This window comes from Tachypleus tridentatus, chromosome 2 (assembly GCF_004210375.1).
Source record: "Tachypleus tridentatus isolate NWPU-2018 chromosome 2, ASM421037v1, whole genome shotgun sequence".
In the NCBI taxonomy this organism is placed as follows: domain Eukaryota; kingdom Metazoa; phylum Arthropoda; class Merostomata; order Xiphosura; family Limulidae; genus Tachypleus; species Tachypleus tridentatus.
In genome coordinates, this window is record NC_134826.1 from 127,443,003 (window position 1) to 127,456,002 (window position 13,000).

A 13,000-nucleotide genomic window follows, 5' to 3' on the forward strand; every position below is an offset into this window, starting at 1 on the left:
CTGTGGCTGTTTATTATTTCTCTGATGTCATGTGATATACAGGTGTTTCGGACATTGTATTTTGTATTAAATTATATTGTTATTTTTTGTACGCATACATTTTTCGTGAAGTGTCACCCTTCAGATTTGAATATGATTCAAAAGATAATAGAAAAAATTGTAACTGTATTATTGAAAGCTCATTAGTGAACAAGTTTGGTACAAAGAGTTTGTAATAAAGAAAGCATCATCAGAAATGGTAAATCCATGCCAGATCTAAGCCTGACTGTAAGAACAAAACACTGCGTTCGAAAATTCAATGTAAGTTAATATGACAGGACATCTTGGTTAACTGCTGTCCTAACTTGCAGAAGCTTTTCTGCTGACCCTGTTTATTATTTAACAATGAATATGAAGACTGAACTCAAGTGGATCTGATGATTTAAATAATATGCATATAACAGTTAAAAGACATGAAAATTCCTCCAGTCATATATTTTCAACTCTAATCCTAGCTAGATTTGGATAAAACATGGATTAAATTCCAACTAACTAGCCAATATAAAATAAATATGCAAATGCACAATGAAAAGGTGAAGAGAAATAGACATTTTAAAAAGGTTAACCGACGTAGTATGATATTTAGGTGAATAACAGTTATCATTTAAATGTCATGATGAATCACTAGTCTACTAACCGACAATTATGTAGAATAGGTAAATTTGTGCAAAAAATATGATCCATTATTGAAATATCACTTAGAGAAATCAAGTGTTTTTTCTGGCCTGTCAAACAGAATTCAGAATGACCTGGAAATAAAGACTGATAGTTTCTAAGAAGGTATAATAAATTTATTCAATCAGAAGGAAAGGAGGATAGAATTAACATATAAATAAAGTTGTCAAATATGTCTTGTTTTTATCTTTAATTAGAAGTATCTAGTCTTAAATATGATTAATGACTAGAAGTAATTAATTTTATATTTATTGCTCGTCCTATATATATTTTTTTATTTTTTAATCCGCCTTTCATACTTTTGCTTCCTCATCAGGACCAATCATTGCACGCCCCTGTTAAACAGCATAGTAGATATTGTAGTGGAAAAAAAAAAGTTACAAATATGAAGACAACTTTAAACTATGCACATTTTTTCACTTTTTGATGTACTTCAGATGGCACAGTGAATGTTGAGCAAATTCAAATGTATGGATGGGAATTACGCTAGGCGAACTCTGTAGTTTTGACCATTAAAGTGTATATATAATATCCTCAATAACACGTATTTGTGTAAACAGAAAATATCTATTATCATTATTGGTTGAATTAGAATTTTCGAACACGTGCTTTTTTTCTTAGAAAAGGGGTATCTTAACATTTCAAAGCTGCTTTTGCTCGAACAAGATTACATTTAAATACGACACACTAAGTTATAATACATAAAACAGTATGAAGTTATATTTTCATGCTTCTAAGATTTTTGTTTAAAATTGCTTACTAAAACAGAAATTCACAGAAAATACGTTGCTTCTTGAGCATGAGAATAGTTTTAAAATAATTGATTTTTTTTTAATATTAATAATAATTACCTTTGCAACAGCTCTATTCCAATATATTTTATGTCATTTGTTATGTGCGTTACTTAAACTATATGTTTCCTTTTTAGATAAAAATAGATGACATTCAGCTAAACAAAAATTAAAAATAGAAACATGAAAATCTCTTCCTATTACTATTAGTACTACTCTTAAAAGTTTTACGAAGATATAATACAAATGTTATGCAGTGAACCATCTATCCTAAGCTTTAAGATTTATTGGTTCTAAAACAAAATTAATATTAATTAATAAATATCATTTTTTGATAATAGTTAATAAAAAAACTACCTTAACACTCCAAACACATATCAAACAATTATGTATATTAACCCTAAAAAAGCCGCAAAATCGAACTGCTGGTTTAAATAAAAATATTTTCTTTTATATTTATCTGGAGTGTAAAAGTCTTTTTTTTCTTAACTTTTATAAAAATGTGTAAATTCTTCCAGTACACACTACAAATTTTAAAAGAGAACAATAAAATAAATAGCATGCGTATATTCACACAGAACCATTTCATGTGGATAAACTTTAGTCTTAAAGCTGTTAATGAATATTTTTTTTTGCTTGGAAAAGCTTTAATTAAATTTATACCAGAAGTAGTACTTACGTCAAATTAGAAAAAAAAATATATTTCGCACCATTCGAGTAAACAGTGTATGATATCCATACTGAAATTTGTTGGCGATTTAAAAGTCTATTTCTTCAATCATGTTCTAAAACCAATACTTTTGCTAGTACTAAGATTTAAAAAAAATGATATGGGCATTCCCTTCCCAAGTGTAAATTTTTTTTTTCTTACGCGCGCGTACAAGTTGTATCGGCTTGTCAGAAACCTTGGTAAGAAATAAAAAAAAAAACATTTTATTCTCCTACTTAAGAACAGTATAAACAATTTATACTTACCGAAAGAAAAGTAAATATCCCTCCCTTTGAGATTGTTCCCATACTTTCAAGAATTTTGGTTATAGTATTTCTAATATTTTATTACATTGCAAACTTCCAACCGTATACTTTACCAAAATGTTGTTCACCGGAACTATGAAATAGTGACGTACAAATAGGGACCAATAGTTAATCGAATCCTAAAACATGCTTGACACACCGCTCCTTGAACTTAGTGGCATGATTTTAACGGACCAATAAGACTGCTGGGTAGATATCACTCCACTTCGCTGACAACGTGAAAGTTCCACGTGTGTAAGCAGGTACTTTGGTAGTATCATAGTAAAATTTTGGTTGTTTACAAACTTGTTATTAATTCCTGTAAAAATGGAACTAAAAGACATATTGCTTTTTTATATTTGGATTTGAAATAATAATTATTTATTTGCTTTATTTTAATATATATATGTGCTCAATACGTTTTCCAGACCCTTAATTACAGTATCATTCTCGAATTATATTCATTGATAACAAGTGTTTTTACTACCTAACCGTAAACGTTACTCATTTGTGAAAGTATCTAACACACAGTTTTCTCTGTTCTTTTATGATTAATGTGTCCAGACTGTGAATTCGAGGCTTCATATTGTGCGTTCCATTGATTCGAAAATGCACTTCTACATTGGGGACAATAGGCATATTATAAGAATGACTGTCAAATCCACCTTTTGGACCAGAAAAGAGTAGACCAATAGTTTCGCTTTGGGAGCCGTTGACCACCTACCTGCCTTCCCTCTAGTTTATCATTTTGAAATCAGAGAAGCTACACGCAGGAAACTCTCATACAACTTTACGCAAAACGTTTTAAACGAACATTTTATATTTTATGTAAAAAGAAAAATTGTACAACATTTAATTACTGTTTCAAAAACGAAAAAAATTAACAAAGTTCAAACTTCAAAGTTAAGTTGATTTCATGATATTATTTTCTTATAAGGTTTGTTTGTTTTGAATTTCGCGCAAAGCTATTCAAGGGCTATTTGCGCTAGCCATCCCTAATTTAGCAGTGTAAGACTAGAGGGAAGGCAGCTAGTCATCAACACCCACCGCCAATTCTTGGGCTACTCTTTTACCAACGAATAGTGGGATTGACCGTGACATACAACGCCTCTACGGCTGAAAGGGCGGGCATGTTTTGTGTGATGAGGATTCAAACTCGCAAACCTAGGATTACAAGTCGAGCGCATTAACAACTTGGTCATGCCGGGCCAGAAGTCTTTGAGCAGTACACACACACACACATATATATATTATATGCTAAGTGTTTCAAAAGTCAAAATGTTAAGGGGGTTGTTAACTGTACTTTTTCCAACAGAGTGGGCTGTTTTAGGTTAGAATAACGGCCAGGAACACATTTTTAGAAACTGCTTGATTATTTCTTCGATTTCATTAATCAGTAATTTATTGTTAACATATCATTCAATGTTTCATAATGCCAACGAAACATGTAAATCGCATTACTTTTACTAAAAAGAAAGTTGACGTTTTTCCTGAGAAAAGCATTCTTGAACAAACGGACTTGTGCAAACAAAATACAATAATCAAATTCACTAAGAACTAAAAAAAAAAAAGTATATTACTTTTCTTTCTTATATTTTTTGCTTCGGCCTAGAATGGTTAGGGTGCTTGACTCATAATCTGAGGGTCGCATGTTCAAATCCCCTTCACACCAAACATGCTCGCCGTGGAGGTGGTATAATGTTACGGTAAATCCCATTACTCGTTGGTAAAAGAGTAGCCCAAAAGTTGGCGGTGGATGGTGATGACTAGCTGTCTTCCCTCTAGTCTTGCACTGTTAAATTAAGAATGGCTAGCACAGAGAGCCCCTTGTGTAGCTTTGCACGAAATAAGAAAAAAACAACAAGCAAACTATTTTTGCTTATTTGGAATAATTTCTCAAACATGGCGTTAATGGATTTATTGTTTACATGCGATTTCGTTTCACAGTTTTTGAACTAGTGAGATCAAATTTGCCAGGAGGACATCCTTATCTAGATGGCGTAACTTCACACTAAAGAGGGGCTAAAACCTGCGGGATGATCGCCAAGATACGGTAGGATTTGTGAATAGATACTGGATTCGGTGTTCTTGGTCGCCTTGATATTCCAGGGGCATCATTTTTGAAAATATGTTCATAACCTCACTTAAAAGTCGGTGGGATCAAATATTGTACACGTACTCGGATATGACTATCAGGAATCCTAAAGAAATTTGTTTCAAGGTAATAATTACCTGATGATAGCTAAACAAATAAATGGAGGTAATAGAGGCTCGTATGAATCATGAATACCACAGTGAAGGGCAGGTATATTATCTATTAATTAAAACTTTAATAAATCGATGAATACAAGTTGTCGAAAACACATTTTTTTTTCCCCACCGACAACCATAATTTCTCAGACGTGGTAGGACTGTATCTTCTTTATATGCCTATGTAAATTGGCCCAGAGAATTCAATACCTTTAGAGTACTGTTAGGCAACAAACTTTCGTGAAATTTAAATAATAATAACAACACTGCACATTAATAATATGCGAATTTCGTTGGCGATATAATGTAAATGTTTAATGTGAATTATCACTTTGCGTTTTATAGTTTACATATTCCAGGCCCAGCGTGTCCAGGTGGTTAAAGCGCTCGACTTGTATTCCGAGGGTCGCGGGTTCGTATCCCCATCATACGAAACATTCTCACCCTTTCAGCTGTTATGGAGGAGGTGTTGTAACATGGCGGACAATCCTATTATTCGTTGGTAAAAGAGCAGTCCAAGAGTTGGCAGTGGGTGGTAATGACTAGCTGCCTTCCTTTTAGTCTTACAATGCTAAATTATGGACTGCTAGCGCAGATAGCCCTCGTGTAGCTTCGAACGAAAATTCATAATAAAACAAGACTTATCATTCAAGTGCTTGTTAATTCCTCCCTTTAATGAACTGCTTTCATCACGTATGAAAGCAACTAATTTCAAAGTTCAACCACCCTATTATAAAAATAAAACTGTTTTATGTGAAGGTGACTCCTGTCCCCCCGCAGGTACAGCGGTAAGTCTACTAATTTACTACGCTAAAATTACTGGTTCGATTCCCCTCGGTGGACTCAGCAGATAGTCCGATGTGGCTTTGTTATAAGAAAACATACACACACACTCATGTCTCACCCAAAACTTAACACGATACTCCAAATGTGGCCTAACAAATGGCTTGTAGTCTATTCATTGGTAAAAGAGTAGCCGAAGAGTTGGCGGTAGGTGGTGATGACTAGCTGCATTCCGAGCATTTAGTGCTGTTTGTCGCCATCTTTCACCTGAAAACACAAAACGCGCATTAGTGAATGCTGTCTATGTTACACCATGTATTACGTAAACGCCACACTATCAGATGTACAGAAACATAAACGTATGTTGTTTCAGTAATATCTCCATAAATATAGTGATGCTCTTTGTAGTGTTTACCATTATATCGACACAACACTGTTTGATTTTTGTAGCATCAAAAATTTCAAAATAATACTAATTTGTTCTTTTACCTATTTATAGTGATATTTATCGTAGTCATAGGTAACATTAGATTTACTGACACTGTATTATGTTTTTTGTTTGATTGGTTTGGTTCGTTTTGAATTTCGCGCAAAGCTACACGAGGGCTATCTGCGCTAGCAGTCCATAATTTAGCATTGTAAGACTAGAGGGAAGGCAGTTAGTCATCACCACCCGCCGCCAACTCTAGGGCTATTCTTTTACCAATGAATAGTGGGATTGACCGTAACATTACAACGTCTCCACGGCTAAAAGGGTAAGCGTGTTTGGTTGAATGATAGGAGCTTTATTTCTGAAGCTTAGTTTAATAGTTGACCAAGATGGACCAACAGGATCATTATTGTCTTTACATCATATATGCAATATATATATAATACTGTGTATATGAAATCCTTTTTTTCTTTTATGGTCTGTTTTCAATTTAGATTACATACAATTTTCAGTTATTTATAGTGTTATGCATGACCATAAGAGTAAAAAAGGTGTCTTCACATACAATGCTAAAAAACTGTCAGAAATCTTTTCGCCATCGAATAATTTTTGCTTGTTTTTAAGAGTAAAGCAACACAATAAACCACAGGTTTCTAACATCTAAGTATAGAATCATACACTAGATAGCTAATCAATGAGCCACTGGAGGCGGCACAAGGTAATAAAACCAAACATTTTGAGAATACTTTAAGAGTTTTTATAGTGGAGCCAAGCATAACTTGGTGATTATGCTACTGCGTTAATGGGTTCGAATCTTGTCACCAAACATTCTCGTTCTTTCAGCCATGACAGCGTTATAATGTAATAATCAAAGCTACTATTCGTTTGTAAACAGTAATTTAAAAATTGGAAGTGTGCCATGTTGCTTTTACTCTACTCTGTTATTTCAAAATTAGAGACAACTAGTGGAGATATTGGGTTAATAGTTTTATGCGAAAATAAACAAACTATTATATCGTCAGTTGGAGCTACTTTGGACAATCCAAGCGAAAAGCTTTAGATCGTTATTTATAGCATTAAGATTGTTTGTTTGTTTTGAATTTCGAACAAAGCTACTTGAGGGCTATCTGCGTTAGCCGTTCCTAATTTAGCAGTGTAAGACTAGAGGGAAGGCAGTTAGTTATCACCACCCACCGCCAACGCTTGGACTACTCTTTTACCAACGAATAGTGGATTGACCATCACATCAAAACGCCCCCACGGCTGAAAGGACGAGCATGTTTGGTGCGGCTGAGAATCGAACCCGCGACCCTCAGATTATGAGTCGAACGCCTTAACGCGCTTGGCCATGCCGGGCCGGCATGAAGATATTAAAATAATTTGGCTTTCAATATTCACTGACGTTTTAGCATTTTTGAAACAAATTAATATCAAACATTTATATAACGGATCCTAGTATTGTCTGACAGAAGAATTTTAAAATAGCTACCTTTATATCAAGTTTTGATACAATAGCACTCTTCTACCAGAAGACAGGTCAGCATAGGACAAATGATCCCCATTCGCGCATGTCTTAATAAAGGTTGTAAACCTAAAAATTTCTTTAAAATTTTATGTTGATGTCAAAACATGTTCAAAGCAGCCCTTGTCGACGGTACTTACAAAACTTGATCCAAAACATGAAGGAAACGTATCAACAAAACTAGGCATTTTAAAGATTTGGTGATTTTATGTTACCATGAGGAGGTTTGTTTTGGAATTTCGCGCAAAGCTACACGAGGGCTATCTGCGCTAGTCGTTCCTAATTTTGTAGTGTAAGACTAGAGGGAAGGCAGCTAGTCATCACCACTCACCGCCAAATCTTGGGCTACTCTTTTACCAACGAATAGTAGGATTGACTGTCACATTATAACGTCCCCACGGCTGAAAGGGCGAGCATGTTTGGTGCGACGGGGATTCGAACCCGGATCCTCGGATTACGAGTTGAACGCCTTAACACACCTGGCCATGCCGGGCCTACCATGAGGAAAACGCAAACGAACTTGGCAGGGGTTTAGTTTATAAAAAGAAAAGTTTCAAGAACTCCCTCCCCAACTGGGGTGATCAGGATCGTTGTGGTTCCTCTTCGTCCCCTCACGTGAGATGTTGTTTAACTGTACTTGAAACTTTGCCTTATTTAATTTTCAATTTTTACTTGTTTCAGGTATGAAGTGAAGATGGGACATTATAAAATTGTCAGGAGAGAAAGAGCGAAACAAAGGTGGCATCAAAGAAGTTAGTCAGGCCAGAGCCAGACAAGCAGACGCCAATGTAAATATCAATACAAAATAACCCGATTCAGGGCTGGACAATAGTCTTGGCTGGGATCTAAAGATCCAATGCCTGAGATTTGGATGTGGGGGGAACGGGATTGCCCCGAGAAAATGCACTTTCACAAGACAGGCGCCGAAAGTTTTACCCGTCCTGTGCCCGAATCTGAAAAAGAAATAAATATAAACATGAATCTACATTGTCCTGTAATTATGTTTCTTGTTGAGTGTTTGTTGAAATATGTTATATGGTGAAATATATTTTGTAGGTGCACTGGCTAATATACATAATTACGCAGTTAGTTGATTTCTATGTTCTGCTTTTAAGTAATATTTGTATGATATTTCTGTGAACCTGTTTCTAAGAGTTGGTAGGTTACTGATTTGGTGTATATAGTTTACGAGTGTGTATGATGATGGTCTGTTTGCTGCTCTTAGTATTTTATTTTGTTGTACTTGGATTTTCTGTAGTGTGTTGTTAGACATTTTATATGTAACTTGATATCCGTGTTCTATTAACGGACGGATGTAAGCCTTGTATATTTGGATGATGGTCTCTGGTGAGCAGTTTGAGTGTTTGCTAGATATGGCCATTAAATGTGAAATGCGTGTTTTGATGGACGAGTGAATGTTGTTGACATGTTTTTTTCCATGTTAATCTTGAGTCAAATGTGATGACAAGGAATGTGATGTGTCTGCTCATGATGATAGATGTATTGCCAAGTGAGATGTTTACTTTTGTCAGAGTTTTTCTGTGTCTTTTTAATTTCCTATAAAAAGTGATTGCTTGCGGTTTTGTTGGATTTAAAGCTACTCTCCACTTGTTGCCCCAGCTCGTGACATTATTTAGCGTTTCTTTAACTCGAGACATGGTTATTACTGGGTTTCTAGAGATACTCCAGATAGCAATGTCGTCTGCGTATTGTGAATTGTAAGTGTACGTTAAACTGGGAAAAGGTATACCACTGACAAAAATAATGTACAGGAGTGGCGAGAGGATGGATCCTTGGGTCACTCCTGCAGTTATATTGAAAGATTTTGATAAAGTTTTATTGACCTTTACTTGGACTGTTCTATCTATCAAGAAGTTTGATATCTATTTAACAACAGTGTGATTTATTTTCAGATGAGTTAATTTATATTTAATGGCGTTATGCCAAACACTGTCAAATGCTTCTTTAACATCTAAAAATACACCTATAGTTACCTGATTGTTATTGAATGCTTTGTAAACTGATTCAGTGAGTCGTGTGAGATGATTTATTGTTTGTCTGTTTTTCCTGGACGCATTTTGAGATTCGGGTGGAATGTTATTTATTTTGCAGAAATGAAGGAGGCGATTTGAAATGATTTTTTCATCAGTTTGCCAAGACAATTTAACAGACTGATGGGACGGAAGTTGTCAGGATTAGTCCTGTTTTTTAGTTTCTTTGGTATGGTGGTGATAATGGCTTTTCTCCATGTGTCTGGGTAATAACCAGTTGCTAATGAGATATTCATGATATTTGTGAAATGTTGTAATAGGAGAGTGGAACCTTTTTTGAGAATAATATTTGGTATCTGATCATGTCCGGGTGAAGTGTTTTTCAAGTTTTTAATGTTAATTTTGAGTGGTGGTAATTTTTCTATTGATTGAACCTGAATAGTTTTCTAGTGTCTTAACGGGAAATTGTAGTGTGAAGGAAGATCGATTTGTATGCATGTAGTTGTTAACATGTTGTTGGTGTTGTGTGTCAAAGTCGGCCGATTTTAGGTCACTGAAGGAGGATTCGTAGTAATCGGCTAATAGGTCGGCTTTCTCCGAGTCCGTCCTTGCGATTATATTGTTGTGTGTGATGTGTTGTAGTAAGTAATTTGTGTTAAATACTCTTAAATTTTTTCCAAAATTTTTTTGGGTTGTTCTTGGTTTTTTCTAAGTTTTTGCAAAAGTTATGCCAACTTATTTCTTTTGTTGTTTAATTTTTGCATTTGTTCTGTTAATCTGTGTTTTGATGGCCGGATCGCGTGTTGCAAAGTGTGTTCTTCTTAACTGCCTACGTTTGATTATTAGTGCATGAATTTCAGGTGCTAAAGTCCAATGATTAAGTGAGTGTTTTTTCCTTGTTTTCGGAACTGCTGAATGGCTTCAGTAACTTGTTTAACACAATTGTCTAATTTTATTTTATTTTTAGCATGTTCAATTGAGTATGGTAGATAAGAATCTAGTGAAGCGTTGAAAGTGAGCCAATCGCCACGAGAAAATCAAAACGTAGACCTTTATATATATACAAGTCTTTCTTTCTTGGTCCCTTATTAAGTTATTGTTAAAGTGCAGAGCTACACAATGGGCTATCTATATTCTGCCCACCATGAGCTTCTTAACCCGATTTCTAATTTTATATTCAGAAAAATTTAATAGCATTGATTTTTGTTATACACCAAAAGAACGTTTACCAATTTTTATAGTTGCAAAACAATCATAATACAAAATTTGAAGAGAACGTTTAGTTGTTTGTTGTTAAGCACAAGCCGGTACCTGTGTTATGCCCACCACAAGGATCGAACCTGATATCAGCGTTATAAGTTTTAACTTTCCGTCTCAATCACAGAACTGTGTGGATTGTATATAACAGAAGATAACTTGTACGCTACAACTAATTTATTTTCAATTTATAAAACATTTGTCCGTTTTTTATTTTTATTTTTGTAATGTTTCTTCTTGTAAGTTATTTAACTTTTTATAGCACATCATGCAATTTTATAGAAACATCAAATTTCATAAATTCTTCACTCTCGGCTAAAAAAAACACTCTTTAGTAGACCCTATTATAATTCTTACCTAATTAATACAATATTAGGAAACTTTATCAAATTAGTTAAAACTACAAAACGTTTCGTTGCACTTTATGCATGCTTCTGTTTATTAATATATAGTACTCGTTAAAACTACCTTGTTTACCTAAAATTTAATGACGTTTCTATTTCTTGTATTATTTTCAAATAGATTTCTGTTGGCCACATCGAACATGAACCAAACAACTGTAAACTACACACTACAAAAGTTTCCGTTGTGAAATATGTAGTAAAGGAGCAAAATAAAATATATTCTTCTCTCTATATGTCGCGGGTTCGAATCCCCGTCACAACAAACATGCGTGCTCTTTCAGCCGTTGGGGCGTTAGAATGTGACGATCAATCCCACTATTCGTTGGTAAAAGAGTAGCCCAAGAGTTGGCGGTGGGTGGTGATAACTAACTGCCTTCTCTTGTCTTACACTGCTAAATTGGGGACGGCTAGCGCATATAGCCCTTGAGTAGCTTTGCGCGAAAATTCAAAATAACGTACAACTATATATTAAGTTTCAGGATTAATTTCTGAGTTAATTTTCAGTTCTAATTTATCTAGATCAGAAATGCTTAGATCACAAATGACAATTCGCATTGGTAATTAGTGGGCACGGAACTTCTAGCCGTAATGTTTGGCCACCGGTCTAAAACCAATATTACAAGAAGATGTAAAGTATTATTTTTCAAGTTTATCCTATATCATTACAAGGACTAATAATACTTATTACAGGCTTTAATTTTCTAAACTATATAAAAAACTATTTTTATATATGAATCAAATACATGACAGAAACGAAGATAAAAACTAAAACACGTTAGCTAGGGACTTTACCACTGACAGAAGACAATTGATGTCTCTTCTGTCATTTAGCCCCTGGTCCATCAACAATGATATTGGGCAACAATGGGCACAAACTGTCTTTGATTAACAGTTACATCGATAAGATAGATTTTTTTTGTTTCAAGTTAAAGTGAGCTGGAGCAGCCTCTTACTAACCATGATTGACATCTACACCTAGAAGACTGCTCAGTTTTTACATTATTTTGGGTTGAATTACGGCAGAGTGGAGTAACATCTTACTAATCATGGTTGACATCTACATCCGTAAGACTCAGTTTTTACACTGTTTTGGGTCGAATTACAGTCGAGAGAAGCAACTCTCATTAATTCTAGTTGACATCCAGAAGACTTGGACTTACACTAATTTGGGTCGAATTACAGCAACTCCTTACTAATCCTGTTTAACATCTACATCTAGAAGATTCAGTTTTTACACTATTTTGGGTCGAATCACAACAACTTATTACAAATTCTGGTTGAAAGCTACAGCCAGGAAGACGCAGTTTTTACATCATTCTCAGTAGAATTATATTAACTTCAAGCGACGTCTCATTAACCTTGACTAGCATCAACATCCAGAAGATCCAGGATTTGTTTTTTGATCGATGTACAGTGGCTAAAAGCAACTTCTTACCTATGTGAACGATATTTATGTTAAAAAGACGTAGTTTCTACGCTATATATCTTGGTCAAGTTAAACAATGGCGTGAAGTAGCTTATTACTAATTCTGTACAGCCACCAGTTACTTTGGTAAAATAAAGTGTTGGTTGTATTGTTCTTCTTATAATAGTAGGAATGAGTAGATAGTTACATCAATAAGATAAAGTGTTTACTTTCCTGTATCAAGAGATCCAATAGAAGTAAAGATATATTTTGTTAACTCTGTACATCAGTTACGTAGGAAAAAGGTAGTGTTTACTCTCCTGTATGCAGAGATCCAATAAAAGTAAAGATGTTTTTTATCAACTCTGTACACCAATTACATAGGGAAAAGGTACTGTTTACTCTCCAGTATCCATAATTCCAATGGAAAGAAAGAGAT

General features: G+C 34.6%; 1 protein-coding gene and 1 long non-coding RNA gene across 3 annotated transcripts in view; one reads left to right on the plus strand and one right to left on the minus strand.

Moving 5' to 3' along the window:
• The window catches only part of LOC143245062 (sorting nexin lst-4-like), a 109,563-nt gene extending 106,954 nt beyond the window's left edge, over nt 1-2,609 (minus strand). Inside the window, exon 1 of one of the 2 annotated variants that reach the window (XM_076490863.1) lies at nt 2,481-2,609. In XM_076490863.1, coding sequence (XP_076346978.1) covers nt 2,481-2,522 — 42 coding nt within the window. In that variant the 5' untranslated portion in view covers nt 2,523-2,609. The remainder of the gene's footprint in view (nt 1-2,480) is intronic. The other variant, XM_076490868.1, reaches the window with a different exon arrangement.
• Nucleotides 2,610-2,679: 70 nt separating this feature from the next.
• On the plus strand, nt 2,680-11,404 carry LOC143245064 (uncharacterized). Its single transcript, XR_013025455.1, has 3 exons — nt 2,680-2,782; nt 8,186-8,498; nt 11,275-11,404. It is a non-coding gene; the product is annotated as an uncharacterized LOC143245064 (long non-coding RNA).
• Nucleotides 11,405-13,000: the final 1,596 nt, after the last annotated feature.